The sequence below is a fragment of the Festucalex cinctus genome, chromosome 7 (genome assembly GCF_051991245.1).
Source record: "Festucalex cinctus isolate MCC-2025b chromosome 7, RoL_Fcin_1.0, whole genome shotgun sequence".
Classification (NCBI taxonomy): Eukaryota; Metazoa; Chordata; class Actinopteri; order Syngnathiformes; family Syngnathidae; genus Festucalex; species Festucalex cinctus.
Window position 1 is genome coordinate 3,085,237 of NC_135417.1, and position 15,432 is coordinate 3,100,668.

At 40.9% G+C, this 15,432-nt stretch overlaps 2 protein-coding genes across 4 annotated transcripts in view; one reads left to right on the forward strand and one right to left on the reverse strand.

Annotated features, from left to right (window-relative positions):
• The window catches only part of rundc3b (RUN domain containing 3b), a 21,764-nt gene continuing 6,332 nt past the window's right edge, over positions 1 to 15,432 (reverse strand). The window contains exons 3-14 of one of the 2 annotated variants that reach the window (XM_077526186.1): positions 12,143 to 12,236; positions 7,409 to 9,919; positions 5,815 to 5,930; positions 5,599 to 5,732; positions 4,385 to 4,470; positions 4,028 to 4,117; positions 3,862 to 3,942; positions 3,605 to 3,779; positions 2,808 to 2,965; positions 2,237 to 2,383; positions 1,350 to 1,453; positions 1 to 533 (exon numbers count right to left, since the gene is read on the reverse strand). In XM_077526186.1, the coding sequence (XP_077382312.1) occupies positions 388 to 533; positions 1,350 to 1,453; positions 2,237 to 2,383; positions 2,808 to 2,965; positions 3,605 to 3,779; positions 3,862 to 3,942; positions 4,028 to 4,117; positions 4,385 to 4,470; positions 5,599 to 5,732; positions 5,815 to 5,930; positions 7,409 to 7,503 (1,332 nt within the window). In that variant the 5' untranslated portion in view covers positions 7,504 to 9,919; positions 12,143 to 12,236 and the 3' untranslated portion in view covers positions 1 to 387. Of the gene's footprint in view, positions 534 to 1,349; positions 1,454 to 2,236; positions 2,384 to 2,807; positions 2,966 to 3,604; positions 3,780 to 3,861; positions 3,943 to 4,027; positions 4,118 to 4,384; positions 4,471 to 5,598; positions 5,733 to 5,814; positions 5,931 to 7,408; positions 12,073 to 12,142; positions 12,237 to 15,432 lie in introns of those variants that run through there. The other variant, XM_077526188.1, reaches the window with a different exon arrangement.
• LOC144021910 (ATP-dependent translocase ABCB1-like) overlaps positions 7,682 to 15,432 on the forward strand; it is a 12,675-nt gene continuing 4,924 nt past the window's right edge. The window contains exons 1-19 of one of the 2 annotated variants that reach the window (XM_077526169.1): positions 7,682 to 9,942; positions 10,034 to 10,083; positions 10,179 to 10,260; positions 10,377 to 10,539; positions 10,625 to 10,667; positions 10,735 to 10,926; positions 11,207 to 11,378; positions 11,454 to 11,578; positions 11,894 to 12,065; positions 12,155 to 12,268; positions 12,849 to 12,959; positions 13,045 to 13,170; positions 13,253 to 13,456; positions 13,544 to 13,714; positions 14,031 to 14,192; positions 14,282 to 14,473; positions 14,547 to 14,693; positions 14,813 to 14,917; positions 15,070 to 15,147. In XM_077526169.1, coding sequence (XP_077382295.1) covers positions 10,043 to 10,083; positions 10,179 to 10,260; positions 10,377 to 10,539; positions 10,625 to 10,667; positions 10,735 to 10,926; positions 11,207 to 11,378; positions 11,454 to 11,578; positions 11,894 to 12,065; positions 12,155 to 12,268; positions 12,849 to 12,959; positions 13,045 to 13,170; positions 13,253 to 13,456; positions 13,544 to 13,714; positions 14,031 to 14,192; positions 14,282 to 14,473; positions 14,547 to 14,693; positions 14,813 to 14,917; positions 15,070 to 15,147 — 2,400 coding nt within the window. In that variant the 5' untranslated portion in view covers positions 7,682 to 9,942; positions 10,034 to 10,042. The remainder of the gene's footprint in view (positions 9,943 to 10,033; positions 10,084 to 10,178; positions 10,261 to 10,376; positions 10,540 to 10,624; positions 10,668 to 10,734; positions 10,927 to 11,206; positions 11,379 to 11,453; positions 11,579 to 11,893; positions 12,066 to 12,154; positions 12,269 to 12,848; positions 12,960 to 13,044; positions 13,171 to 13,252; positions 13,457 to 13,543; positions 13,715 to 14,030; positions 14,193 to 14,281; positions 14,474 to 14,546; positions 14,694 to 14,812; positions 14,918 to 15,069; positions 15,148 to 15,432) is intronic. The other variant, XM_077526171.1, reaches the window with a different exon arrangement.

Sequence of the window (15,432 nt, forward strand, 5' to 3'; positions counted from 1 at the left end):
ATTACTACATTGGAATCTAAATAATCAAAGGGAACACGTCTGATTAAACTGAGAGCGGATTATCAATCATAGTAGTCATGACCTGAGAACAAAATACAGCATTGTGCACGATACCGAAAACAAAGGCACAGAAACACCTGAGAACAAAAAATGTTAACACTGATACGGTAATAAATGAGAAAAGTGCACAAACGACGATCCTCCAGAAGCAATTATTGGCAACGAAGAGACCAACTCTTCCAATGATGGCACAAGAAATATGTCTTTCAATACAAGAGTGAGCTCATTCCAACAGCATGCTAAAACATGTCGGTGTAGGCACGCTAACAACGTACGTCTCTACAGAGCAACGTAATAGTATGCTGGTTAAAATTGTGACATGGGGTCTTATGTGGGGGTAAAGCCCGGACTGCTGACCTCTGCGGCGGGACTGGCCAGACACTCGTTGGACCTCAGACTGGCCAGAGACCTGAAACTGTTGACGGACGTGAGAGAGCCACACAGACCTCGAAGGGACGGCGTCTGCTCTTTTCCTGCATGGAAAATAAAAAGTCAAGCACAAGTGGCGAGCCACTTCTAATTGGCATTGCAACACAAAAAGGCAGGATTCTCACTTTAATCTCAGAATTCTGACTTCATTCTCAGAATTTTGACTTTATTTTCAAGTCACAAATCTGAGAATAAAGTCAGAATTCTGATTTTAAAATGAGAATTGTGAAAATTCTCACTTTAAAGAATTCTGTGATTAAAGTAAGAATTCTGAGAATAAAGTCAGAATTCTAACTTTAAAGTTGGAATTTTCGCATTATAGTCAAAATTCTGACTTTGAAGTGAGAATACTCACTTTAAAGTCAGAATTCTGAGATTAAAGTCCAAATTCTTGAAGGTGAGAATTCTGACTTTAAAGTTAGTCAGAATTCCTACTTTAAAGTTGGAATTTTCGCTTGCTAGAATTCTCACTTTGAAGTGAGAATATTCACTTTAGTCAGAATTCTGAGATTAAAGTCAGAATTGTCAAATGTGAGAATTCCTGATTTTAATCTCAGAATTCTAACTTTAAAGTGAGAATTGTGACAGCAAGAATTCTGCGATTAAATTAAAGTCAAAATTCTGACTTTAAAATGAGAATAAAGTCAGAATCCTGCCAGGGAAAAAAAAATTAATTCTTTTCCGTAAAAATCTGATTGGACCAAAAGAAAAAAAAAAAATCCCACACATGTAATAAAATCAGTGCAGAGAAGAGAAACACTAAAGACTGTACTATAGAATTTTGTGTAATAAATTATAAAAGCAGCTCAGTGCTTCTGATAGTGTTTAGGCCAGCTATCAAAAGTTACTTTTATGTTCACCTTGGCGGGGCCAGTGTGGTTTGGCCTCGAGCGTTAGCGTGTGTGACGGTTCGAGGGACATCTGTGATAGGCTCATGTCCGTAGGCAGATTGTGGAGACTCTTCCTGCACAACAAACAAGATTGCACAATGCTTCAAGTCGCTGAGGAAATTCAATCAAGTGAAAACAGCAAACATTTATCAACAGTGATCTCTTTGCTTTGAGCAGTATCAGTTTTCTTGAGTTGATTCAGATGGGATTAGATGAGGCTTCAGGATGAATTATGCTTTCAAGGCCTTAAGCGGAAGAAATTTCCATTTCTGTGATTTTCGCCCTGAATAGTGAAAATCAAGTGATTGACGACCACCCAAAATGGCCGTTTTTGCCTACAGATGCCAGGAAATGGCGGCAAATCGCTATTTTTCTATTTGATAGGCAACTATCAGATGGCCTGACTCGGTAACTTGAAGCCCTTTCCATTAGTTCAACATACCTGCTTGGCACCAAGATACCACCAGATGGTGCCAAAGCAATACTTTCATATTAGAGACAGTTTGGGCTTGAGCACAAAAGCCACAACATGGTTTAGTTTTTAAGCACATAAGGGGATAGGTTCCAAAAAAATATGAGCAAAAAAATGGGCAAATGGGGGTTTACTGTTTAGATGATTCAATTTTCAATGTATTATTATTATTATTATTATTACTACTATTACTTGTAAATAAAGATGAGTTGAGTATTATTTAAAACAATAATAAATTTTACATTGCTTCCCATGAGAAAATTTCTTCTGAAGTTAGGACTATAGTAAAAAAAATAAAAAAAAATACAAATAAAAAATACAGTACTTAGAAGTCAACCAGCTTTGAATGTTCCTCTGTATTATTAAACAAAATCCCTCGACATACTCCTCCCACTGTCCAGGGCTCTTCCTGTACAGCAGCGTGTCCAAGGCAACGGCGTTGGCGTCCAAAGCGTCGGGAGAAGGCCACTGATTGGTCAGGTGGGCCGTCAGCTCCTGTCGCGACCGCAAGTCGTTGTTCTTTAACACTGTCCTGAACACGAGACACAAATCGTTCGATTTGATTGACACTGTAAACATGATGTTCATCCAAAATGCAGTGTTTCTAATATTTTGCCCTCTCAAGGGGCTATAATTAAAAACTCATGACAACTTAAAATCAGTCTCCAAATGAATGTGCCGACATTATTCTTAGATTGAGTGGGTTAAGCCTTATCAGTCTTTGACTTGCACACATCCACCCTTGAGTCCTATTACATTTCAATAAATGCGACTTCATTTGCATTTAATCACAGTGAGCGCGCCGCTTCAGCTCCGCGAGTCGTGACACGTCTTCAATTAAGGGATTGGGGCGCCTACATTGAATTAGTTGTCACACAAGTGAACAAAAGGCTTTTTGAATGCAACGTCATAAATAGCAGACGCCGCATGACACAACCAAGCCTCCGCAAACTCACAGTTGATCCTGCAGTTCCAAAATGATGAACTCCAGCTGCTCCTTCTCCAGCGAGTGTGACAGGTGTGTGTCGACCAGGCTCTGCTCAAGAGCTTTGTGGTGCGACGACGCCTCCGCCAGCTGCGCCTCGCGCAGACGCACCAGCTCCTCCAAGTAAGCCTGTCGTGGAAAAACAACACAAGCAATTAGGATTTACTTGCTAAAGAAAATGCAGATGAAGGGATATTTTTTTTTTTTGGCATTTAGACAAAATTAATGCTCTGTAGCATCATGGTACCAAAGAACTATGTTTAAATGAGTTGAGTTGTTTCAGTTAGACCATAAAACGTCCACAAAATTGCTAAAAAATGTCATCAAATTGCAAACAAAAAAAGGCAGAAAAAATGTCAAAATAAGCTATTAAATATCAAAAAAAAAAAAAAAAAAAAAAAGGAAGAAGAGCGGCAGAAATTGACCATAATAAATTAACACAAATGTTAAATCTGACAGAAAGGCACAAAATTATAAAGAAATTCGAGAAATTAAGTATGAAAAATTACAAAAGCAGAAAAAAAAAAAAAAAGCAGAAGACGAACGGTATGATAAAATGAATCTTTACATATTGGATGTGCATATTTTCTGTTATGGTGCAACTCTAATTAGCTCTAAGTTTATTAGACTAACACTAACACACTGTGAAAAGTAGTGCTTTGACATCTATTAACAGTAACACCCTTTCGAGGGGCACGCGATTCTTAAAAAGTGCTACTTTACGGTCATCCCATCCATGCATTTTTCTCATCTCGACTCACTGCGCACCTTCTGCTCCAGCGCCAATCGATATTTCTGCTCAAAGCGCTTGCACTTGCTGACCAGGTTGCTCTGCTCGGTGAAGATGGAGGCGGCCGTGGCCACTTTGTCCGGGGTGCTGTGCTCGCTGCCGCTGCTGCCCAAGGTGCGCATCTCCTCCTCGTCGCTGCTGATGCTTTTGCCGCTGCAATGGGGGGGGGGAGCGATATCCACGGCTTGGTTAGCATACATCTGGCAACACGGAGCGCCACGGCTGACTGTCATACCTCTGAGTGAACTTCAAGTAAGGCGTGTAGTCGATTACAGAGGGTCCGCTGACGTCGAGACCCTCGCCTTTCAGACAGAAGCTACGGAGGTTAAGACAACAGGTTGAGTGACCTTACACCTGACTCATTTCTCCCTCTGACCACATCTATTGGACAGCGTCAGTACCTGAAGTCGATGGTGTTGAGTCCAATGAGCGTGTCCGCCAGAAGCCCCGCCTCCTCTCCCAACATGATGGCCCCGTCCTCATAAAACCTCCTGCAGTCACAGTTACTCACATTACTGCTGCTCTTTTCAAAAAGTACAAACTGGTTCAACCTCTTTGCAGTTGTGCACATCATTAGGTATACTTGCACACTTAAATGAGATCCAGTTCAAGAGATAAATTATATTTATTTTATAATAATTGTGTCAAACTGTAGTCAAATTCAACAGTGTGAAGTGAATGCCTTTTTTGACAGTATTAATATTTGACTTGATTGTTCAGGGTTACATAATGCAGTGCTAAAAGTCACACACTCAAACCTGGTCGTTCTTATGTCCCTCAGAGCGGATGAGATGTATTCAGAAAGTCTCTTCTCCATTAGAACCACTCGGATCCAAGCTCGACCCTATAGGGAGCCAAAAAAAAAAAAAGATGACGAGACAATTATTGTATTATTGCCATTTGCTTCTGAACATTTTTTTTATATGGAGAAAAAAAAAAAATCCATGAATAGGTGAATTGATTAACAGTGAAGTGCGTATATGACGGGGATTACGCTATTTTTTTGTAAATTCTCCTTGGAAAGTTTCCACTTTTTGACTCACAGATTTATTTCTCATGTGATGACAACTTTGGACAAAAGTCAGCTGTAGTGTGGTCAGTCTCGAGACTTCAAATGATAGTTCCCCCTTTTTGCTTTTAATACTTCCCTCTAGAATTTCCATTCTCATGTCACTGATATAACAAGTAAAATGTTAAAAATTGAATAAACTGTTGACATACAAGTACAAGACAAAGACAAGTATCGATTGAACGACAAAATTGTGGAGTGGAGATGGTGGATATTTTTTAAGCAGCTGCCTAACATAAATTAGAACTTTTTTTTTTTTTTTTTTTTTTAAAGGGAAAGTCAGCCCACCCCCCAAAAATTATTGACAATAATTATGTTCTATGCACCCCCACTAGTCTAAATATGGTATTCTGGTTAATATTGCATTGGTGGAATATGAATTAAGGGGCAAAAATCCAGCTGCCGAGTGAAAACGACATCACAGTTGCTCAGATCTCAGGTAACAAACAATCACTGCTCAGCTTCAGAAAACAGGTGACCTGTGATTGGTTGTTGCCTGAGCCCTAAACAACTGTGATGTCATCTTCTGTCGAGAGCAAGTGACAAAATGGCCGCCCCCTGAGAAGGATAAAAATGGCTGGATTTTGCTACATAATTCATATTGCACAAATGTAATATTAATCAGAATGTCACATTATTGTCAAGAAATGTTTAAGGTCTATTTCCCCTTTAACAATCATTTGCAATCTAAAGTCCTGAGAGTCCACATGTGTGAGGTCCAACTCCTGATAATGTTAGCAAACCAGCATTGCAGCTATTGTTTGTTTTATCGGCTGAAACTGTGTCATGTTCTTTGGCCAAGCATTCCTGGCTGACCTCTTTATTTGCTTCTAAGTGGATAATGCAAAGTCGGCTAAAAATGCCTGATTACGGCCCCTTTTTGGGCTCAAAATGGAGTCTCACCTTAGCTTTGGATGACCGCACATTCTCCATACTCTCAATGCTTCGAATGCAATTGTGAGGGACTTTACTGCTGGTGGCTTTGACGAAATCCCAGAAACTACGGGGACTCTCGTAGCCAAACCACGTTGTCTGACCTGAGAGAAGAACATGTTTGTAGGAATGTGTTCACGTTTTGTCAAATCATGCGTAGTTTGTGTGCATTTTTTTTTTTTTTACCTTTCAGTCGATGGTTGAGGATATGTTCTAAGATGGACACAAAGTTGACCAACTCTGCAGACGAGTCATCCATGCTCTCGAAACAAGATCGGTCCAGGAGAGTCTTCACTGAAAACCTGGATGCAACAACAAAACATCAGAAAGAAGACATTTTATTTAAACTTGGAAATTGCGGCTGTCCTTGCCCATAGGTGTGAATACAAGTCAAGTCATCTTTATTTATATAGCGCTAGGACAAGCCCTCGCTCATCTACGACCCGAATGAGGACAAGCACGACAAAAAAATGGATGTAAGGTGGCCTTTGTCGCAATAACACAGCTGGCGTCTATCCTCCCCAGTTGCAATAAGACGACTCTGTCTAATCAGATTGCACCTAATTTGGCAGGAGGGAAGATTTAATGGACTCGGCTGCATTGTGAGTGTGTGTGTGCCCAAGTTGTTTGTAGACCTTTTACATCAACCAAATGATCTGACTCCATCTCTTCCGTTGCCTAGCAGCAGTGTTTGCAATGCACAAAAAAAAAACACTCACGAACGTCATCTCATTTCCACTGACATCACCAGCATGAAAGTAAAAATTGTAAGCGCCTACTTGCGTGTACTATTGCACGGTTTTCTTCAACATGTATATTGTTGGGTAGCCAGATTCAGCGTTTTAGTCCTGGTTCTTCTGACTGTGAGTGTGCTAACACTATTCCACATGCTGATGAGTGGACTGGATACTATACCATATTTATTAAAGTTTACAAAAACTAACAAACAAAGAACTAAAACAGTTTCATTAACCAAATATTTTTTTAATGAAATAACTGAAACTACAGCTTACTTGGATAAAACTAATACAAAAACTAAAAAAAATAAAGTCAAAGCATTTTTGAAAATAAAAATAAAAAATAAAAAATGCAATACTGCTTGAAAAAAAAAATTAGAACTAAGTGAATTTATAAAACAAAAGCCAAAACGAAATAAAAAAAAAATGATTATGAAAAATCCCAAACTACGTTGATACACAACACAAAATTGTTAATTCTAGCGATAACTATAAAATGTATAGCTTGATAATTGTTGCTGATTTTAAATCACCAAGTCCCTCTCGAGTGTGTGACAGTCAGACGTTTTATAAGGTAAAAAGATGAGTAGTCGTGGTTATTTTTGTTTTGTTGTACTTTTAATATTTGCAGTCACAAATGTAACTCAAAACGTTCCCATTCCACATCCCAGTACGCCAGTTGATCCCAGTGCATTTTTAGACAACCTATGGCAAGGAGGCCTGGACAACGCTGAATCGAACCTCAGTACTGCGAGGAACTAACGCTAACCACAAATCAACATGCCTTCAGAAGAGATTATTTCCATTTTAAACAACGCAGTGAATGGGAGTACTGCCACAATGAAAAATTTAATTTACTTGCCTATGACTAATGTAATCTTAAAAATGAAAACGTGTTTAGAAACATCACAATAGGTGTGATGGTAGCGGCAGGTCAGGTGTGACGCTCAGGTGCTGTTTTGATTGCAACATGATGATGATGATGATGGTGGTGGTGATGATGGTGGTGATGAGGAGGTTGGTCACTCATGATGGGTACTTACCGGCAAACGGTGAGCAGGTTCCTCCTCTCAACCGCCGCGCTCCTGCCCGCTACCCGCTTGCGGCTGACGTGCAGCCCCGCGCCTAGGGACGCCATCTCCGGCACGAGGCCAGCCTGCCAGCCGGAGGCGGTGCGCACAACATGCAGCGGTCAGCTACATGCAGCTACTCTGCTTGCCTACGTCACAATGCATAGACGAGGGAGGCTCGAACCGGAACTAGTATCAAGTTACACTCCGAGGGAACGACGCCATTTCCGGTGAGGACTTTCAACATCAAAGCTATTTGGGGTAAGCTGCGATTTCTCCCTGCTCTCCAACCTGAAAACAAAACTTGAGATGATTTTTACACCTAAAATGTGGAACTACATTGTCTTCCGCGTTTGTGAATACAATTTCAATGACTGGACATTGACGTTTTTCTGTTGTCACCTTATTGTGAAGAGCATATCGTGCATGGAAAAACTAATCACATATATTTGGCCTCTAAATGTGCCTCTTATTGTATTACATATGACTGCGATTGGCAGTCTTGTATCTACGGCCTATTCTGAGCCGAGTGAGTGTTTTTGGTTATTTTTGCGGAACGTGTCCTCAAACGACTTGACTGATTGAGTAGCCTAAGTAGTGCGACACCCGTTGGAAGCAAAGAGGATCGTCTCACATCACATCAATTAGTCATGTGGCCGCAAAATACACGGAATTTTAATAAACCCCATAATAATGCAGTATCGTACTTTATTTAAGGCCTCTGCCAAGAGTTCCGGAAGTCTTCGTTTTACGGCGAAATTCCGTTCTCACGGCGACGACGTAGTACGAATATGTACGTCACTAGCCAATCAACACATGAATAGAAAAAACAACAACCACTCACCCAATTATTTTACAAAACGCTTTTATTTCACAAAACAATACAAAATAAGTGTCTCCCTCTCCATCACACTTGCTAGTTCAGAGTTGAGGTGTTTAATGGACCCAAATTAAAAGCCCTACCTTTGGCCATCATGCGGAGATTCTTAACTTTTATAACATTATCTAACAAATTGATGTGCACATGTCTCTCGATAGACACCTGCACGCTCCTCCATTTTATCGCTGTCGCTCCATATTTACCTTTGTCCTTTAGGGTGTGTAATCATTTGGACTTTATTGCTGCTGGTGGCATTACACGGATTAAAGTAGCCACTAGCATGACATGACATGACATGGCTATAAGAATGAAATTGTGCGTTTTAAATAATCAGAGGTTAAAAAAATAAAATAAAATAGAATGGACTCAAATAGCATATTGCTTCCCTGGAGTTACAGGAAAAACGTCTTACTAGTCACTCAACGGTGTATATTGCCAATTATGTAATGCCAAATACTATAAGACTACCAATTATGCAAAAATACTGTTGGAGGTGGGGGTTTTTTCTCAACAGGATAACCTTTGAGTGTTGAAACTCATTGACCATCATAGGTGCAACGCTCCTGATGAAGTACGTTTGACAAATGTAGATGGGTGGGAAGGCCTTTATAAAATATTTTACAATGTTTACAGTATATTGTCACTTCAAGTGGAGTTTGAAACAAAATAAAAAGACTCATTGCGGAGCGCTTACATCACCACAGTTGAAGCCACAGTCTATTGTTGTCAAAGTATCTCCACTATCATAACGCAAGACTGTCTTATCTTTAATTCATCAAAGTGACTGTTTACGGGCTTCGGTCGGTGCTTCCGTCAACCACACGTTTCAAATTATAACTGATCCAATTTTAATTATCAGGATTTTGGCTGCCACGATTAAACTAACCTGATCGATGATATTTACATTTGAAAAGGCAAAATGGATAAAAACGGCTGGATTTTGATTCACAACTCATATTCCACACATGTAATATTAATCAGAATGTTTAAGGTTGATTTCGCCTTTAAGCCTCATTTTATATACTTAGCCTTTTTTTCAAGTGTTCCAATTTGGCAGTGTTGTTAACACTCTTCTGTATGGTGTGTCAAATTTAAAAGAAAGTGTAATTATGTACAAAGGTGACATGGGTCACTGTTTTGAAGTTGGCATTGATCAGTTCTACTATTAGTTACACCCTCGCCTGCAGTTGATTGAATAATAAATGAACTTTTATGCCATTGAGGTGTGTTTGCTGTCATGGGTTAAATGCAGGTCTAATTTCCTGTGTGTGTACATGACAAAAAAAAGATGATTTCATCTCTTTTTCATCATGCTGATCCTGTAACCAAGTGAAATCAGATGGGTTTGTATGTCCAGAGAGCGGCTGAGCAATGTGTTTATTCTTGTGCACCGTCACGAAAGCCACGTGAGAGGGATGGGAGAGGAAGGGAAAAGGGGCGTGGAAAGGGTGGTCATCCGTTGGCTGAGGTGTGAGTCTGTGTGCATGTGAGATCGCCATCTCTGTCAAACCTTAGAGCGCTTAACCAGGGTGCGGAGGGAGGACAACAACGCAGGAGGAGCGGGTGTCTGTGTGTGATCACCAAGCCTGTCAAACCTCGGTGCCCTGCGTGGAAGGACAACAGTGAGGTCTGATGGTTACACTTTCGACTGGGTCATGGGTTCATTTCCAGAACGGACTCATTTATTGAGCTGATTGTACACTGTCTTCCTCTGACAGGGGCCAAACATGGATGAAAAGGATAGGAGCCTGAAAGATATTTATTTAAGGTAATGTTTTGTGACTAGCTGAAGATAATACAGTTGAGTTTATATTTCGAATAACTTGAGAGCAATTAGATCTGACTGTTTTATATATCACCTAGTGAGCACAAAGATGAGGCAGATAAAGGTAAAAAGAAGAAAGAAAAAAAAGAAAAGTTGCCTATGGTTGGTGCCATTGAACTGGTAAGTTATCTGTCTCAGTTCCTTGTAGACACATTTTGTGCAGCTCCTCAAATATCTTGAAATGCCCATTTTGATCTCAGCCTTTAAAAAGCATTCTTCTTTTCCTCTGTGCACAGTTCAGGTTTGCAGATTCCAAAGACATTGCGCTGATCTTCTTCGGGACCCTCATGTCGATGACCCACGGGGTTGTGTTGCCTCTTATGTTGGTTGTGTTTGGAGATATGACGGACAGCCTTGTATCGAATGCTGCGTTAGGTTACCTCAACGCCAGCAACCCGAGTCAGTTCACAGAAACAATCAGTCACCTGACTGTAATTAATGACGGACCGTAACAACACTGTTTCATTTTTTTCTTTTCTTTCAGATATCACTTTCCCAAACAGTACCATGCAGGAAGAGATGACCGGGTAAGAGTAAGATGACGCCTCGTAGGTTCACTGTGATCATTTCTGATTCCTTTTCATGTTATTCCAGCTTTGCCATCTACTACTCCATCCTCGGGGCACTTGTGCTGGTGGCCGCCTACATGCAGGTCGCTTTCTTTACGCTGTCAGCTGGACGCCAGGTCAAACGCATCCGAAAGTGCTTTTTCCACAGTATCATGCGACAGGACATCGGCTGGTTTGATGTCAATGAGACGGGAGAGCTCAACACTCGTCTGACAGAGTTAGTAACATGCACTTGCCTCTTTGTGAGGTACAACTGCACAGTATTTTTTTCTGATGGTGTTAACCAAAACTGACTTGTTGTGGAAGGTGCTACTGTTTTGCTTAGCAAGAGTTCATACACTCTTAATGCTCAAGTGTGAACAATAAAGTCTTTGATTATTTAAAAGTTATTAGCTTCGTAGGTTAGCGTAGCAAGCTACTCTGAAGTAAAACTGATACCATTGTTACAGTTCTCTCAAGATAATTGACTGACATGACATTTGTTTCTTCATGGACAGCGACGTCTATAAGATCCAAGAGGGTATTGGAGACAAGGTGGCCATGTTGATCCAGTCCTGTGCCACTTTCCTCACATCTGTCATCATCGGTTTAAGCAAAGGTTGGAAGCTCACTCTCGTCATTCTGGCCATCAGCCCCTTGTTAGGTGTCATGGCTGGACTTTTCAGTAAGGTAAGCTTGACTTTTCACCCAATCCAGTCTTCATCTTCTATTCTTGCGAAACTCATACTAATGGCCGTTTGCTAGGTGCTGGCATCATTCACTTCGAGAGAACAGACTGCTTATGCCAAAGCAGGTGCAGTGGCAGAGGAGGTGCTTTCTTCCATCAGGACTGTGTTTGCTTTCAGTGGTCAACAGAGAGAGATTGAGAGGTTTGTGCAATTATCAATCTTCAAAAAAAAAAAAAAAAGTCAGATTTGTAGAGGTGCGGAGCATAGTGTTTTAGCACCACGAGTTATAGGTGTAGTAAAGTTTGTTAGATAAGACAATGGCTTCTATCTACCTGTATATTGAAAAACACACAAGTTATGCAATTAATGTGGAAGGAAGGCTCTAATAGCAAAGCAAAGAAGCAATTGAATTGAATTCGGATCATCTGAAACATACGAACCAGATTAGTATTACCCATGACAAAGGACTCTGCATCTGGATTTCCATATTTGTTTGGTCTACGTTTTGTCTCGCAGGTATCATAAGAACTTGGAGGATGCCAAAAATGTGGGAATAAAAAAGGCAATCAGCTCAAACATTGCTATGGGCGTCACCTTCTTATTGATCTACCTGTCTTATGCTCTGGCCTTCTGGTACGGAAGCACGCTCATTTTGAGTAAAGAGTACACCATCGGGATTGTACTTACAGTGAGTAGAGGCGTGAAGACCTCAAATATCAAACATTCAGAAGACTCACCAAAGTCTTTGAAGCTAACAATACGTACTTGCGTCTTCAGGTATTATTTGCCGTCCTCATTGGAGCGTTCGCCTTGGGGCAGACCTCACCTAACGTCCAGTCCTTTTCCAGCGCGCGGGGAGCTGCGCACAAAGTTTACAACATCATCGACAATGTAAGGAAATCTATATTTTCTCCTTCACATTCAGAGACGCCGTTTTCTTTTCTGTCGGGCTGCTGTCAGTTTATATCAGTGGATGTGCGCAAGTGTATTCTGGCGCTGCAGGATGCAGCTTTGATACAGCCGACAACCTGGAGGCGCTAATGAGTGGTTGGAAATTGCTCTAATTGGAGCACCCACTGTTTGACTGCAATGACTAAATCGACCTGTCTGACTTCAACATACAGTATTCAACCAAATTTGCATGAAGTATCCAGCAAAGTGGCTTGTTTGTAACTAACTCAAAATTGGTGCCGATTCATTTGGATAATCACAAGGTAGCTTTTCTTTAGTCCGTGCTTAGGAACTCAAAGCAACCTCAGACAACAATGACGTTGTTTATGTGAAGATAGTCCGAGCAAAGCGGCTAGCTGTATAAATAAACCTGAGCTTTGTCCAAAACTCTGTTTAACCTGCACAGCAGACAGTCTTCCTTACATTGTCTGTTTAGCCTTTGTTAGGCACCAGGTCCTGCTGTGACCAAACTTCCAACCACAGCTGAGCTCAAAACTAACAGAAACATTTCACTCCACAGATACCAAGCATCGACAGCTATTCACAGAGCGGCTTCAAGCCTGACTCAATCAGTGGAAATATAGAGTTCAAGAACATCAACTTTAACTACCCATCCAGGCCAGAAGTCAAAGTAAGCTCCTCAATGACACTGTTCATCCAACAGATGAACCCAGCTACTTATTTATACTCCTTTCCATAATGGTTATCACTTGCAGGTATTAACCAACATGTCCTTAAGTGTCAAGAGTGGACAGACCATCGCCTTAGTGGGAAGCAGTGGCTGCGGGAAAAGCACCACCATCCAGCTGTTGCAGAGGTTCTATGATCCTCAGGGAGGATCTGTAAGTATACATTCTTCAACCCTTTTGTCAATCAAAAGATTGATTCAGTCGCTTAAGAATCCACTTCTTTCCTTCTTTGTAGGTATCAATTGACGGCCATGACATCCGTTCTCTCAATATTAGCTACTTGCGCAAGATGATTGGCGTAGTGAGTCAAGAGCCCGTCCTTTTTGCCACCACCATATCTGAGAACATCCGATACGGCCGAACTGATGTAACGCAGCAGGAGATAGAGCGAGCTACCAAAGAGGCCAATGCTTACGACTTCATCATGAACCTTCCAGATGTATGACTGTATTCATGATTTCACCTTAACAACAAACTTTGCACTTTGCACTTGCCAATGATGCAATTTTTTTTTGTTGTTGTGCAGAAGTTTGAGACGCTGGTTGGGGACCGAGGGACTCAGATGAGTGGAGGGCAGAAGCAAAGAATTGCAATTGCTCGAGCGCTAGTCCGTAACCCCAAAATCCTTCTGCTGGATGAAGCAACGTCTGCTCTTGATGCCGAGAGTGAGACTATCGTGCAGGCTGCACTCGACAAAGTACAAACTCACACACTGGAACGTTGCTTGGGTTTGTCTATGACACGCAGTTTCAAATGTTTGGGTTTTAGGCTCAAATACACTAATGTTATATAAACAAACAGCCATCGTGTAAACTGAATCAAAGAGGGATCAGGTGTTTGTTGTCTCCCACTGGAGATAGCAACCTGGAAAAGACTAGATTGATTAAATTAGTATGAGTTGAGAGGAGTTGAAGTATCTTTTCACAGACAAACTGAAGCGATGTGTTAAGCTGTTACCAATACCATATGTAAATTTTTCTTTCCAAGGTAAAATGTTTCCATAATTTGTGCAGGTGAGACTGGGTCGTACCACCATAATTGTGGCCCATCGTCTTTCAACTATCAGAAATGCCGATATCATCGCTGGCTTCCAAAATGGAGCCGTTGTCGAGCTGGGGACTCATAGCGAACTGATGGAAAAACAAGGCGTGTACCATACTCTAGTCACTATGCAGGTAATGCGATCACAAAAACACATTTGGGGGACAATCTATGATCATAACCATCAGTCTTGTGTTTAATATCATTTTTATCTATCTTGTAGACATTTCAGAAAACCAATGATGATGATGAAGAGGAGGAGGAGGAAGAACAGGGTGAAAAAAGCCCAATTGACAAAAGTATCTCTGGCTGTCCTCCATTGAGGAGGAGATCTACAAAAAGTTCCTTTGTTGGTTCAGAGGGGAAAAAAGAAGAGAAAGAAAATTTGGTGGATGACAAAGATGCAACAGACGAGGTATGCGCGATATAACTAAATCTTCGCAAAGAATGAAGAGGATGACACAGCTCTTTCTCCTTATTTACTGCAGGATGAAAAGGTTCCTCCAGTGTCGTTTTGCAAAGTGATGCGTTTCAATCTTCCTGAGTGGCCTTACATTCTCGTCGGAACCATCTGTGCGTCAATTAATGGCGCAATGCAGCCGCTGTTTGCGGTCATCTTCTCCAAGATCATCACTGTAGGATTTTGTTTATTTTTGCAACTTCATTTTTTGGGGGGAAATGTACATACCGGTAATTGATGTTTGAAAATTGTAGTGTTAAAGGAATAAAATCTGTTTCTCTTTCCAAATTTCAGGTGTTTGCTGAGCCAGATTTAAACGTTGTTCAACAGAAATCTAATTTCTTCTCCCTGATGTTTGCTGTCATTGGCGGTATATCTTTCGTCACCATGTTTTTACAGGTATGCATCGCACACGCACGCACCATTGTGATGTTTGTCAATGTATAAAGAAAAATGTGTATTGTGTCAAGGAAATTTCCCCATTGATAGTTCTCGTTGAACTGGAGCATTAGCCAATTTATGTCAGTGTCTTGTTTCTGTTACCTTCACAGGGTTTCTGTTTTGGTAAATCCGGAGAGCTCCTGACTATGAAACTGAGACTTTCAGCTTTCAAGGCCATGATGAGGCAGGTAAGCGAAACAATTCATCATCAGACAATTTTACCTGAAATGTTTTGTTACTGATCTGACTGAGTAAATATGTGCCTTCAGATCAGGTTACGATGTAATGAGTAACATGTAGGCATACAGAGTAACATCATAAATAAGTAAGGCGGGGGGTTAAACAGGAACAATGCATGCAAAACTAATACAATCCCACCTGCATTTCAAATAATGAATTTGAAATTGTTTACCGAAAAAGTCAACCCCCCAATTTTTTTTCTTGACAATAATATGTTCTATGGGGCCCCACTA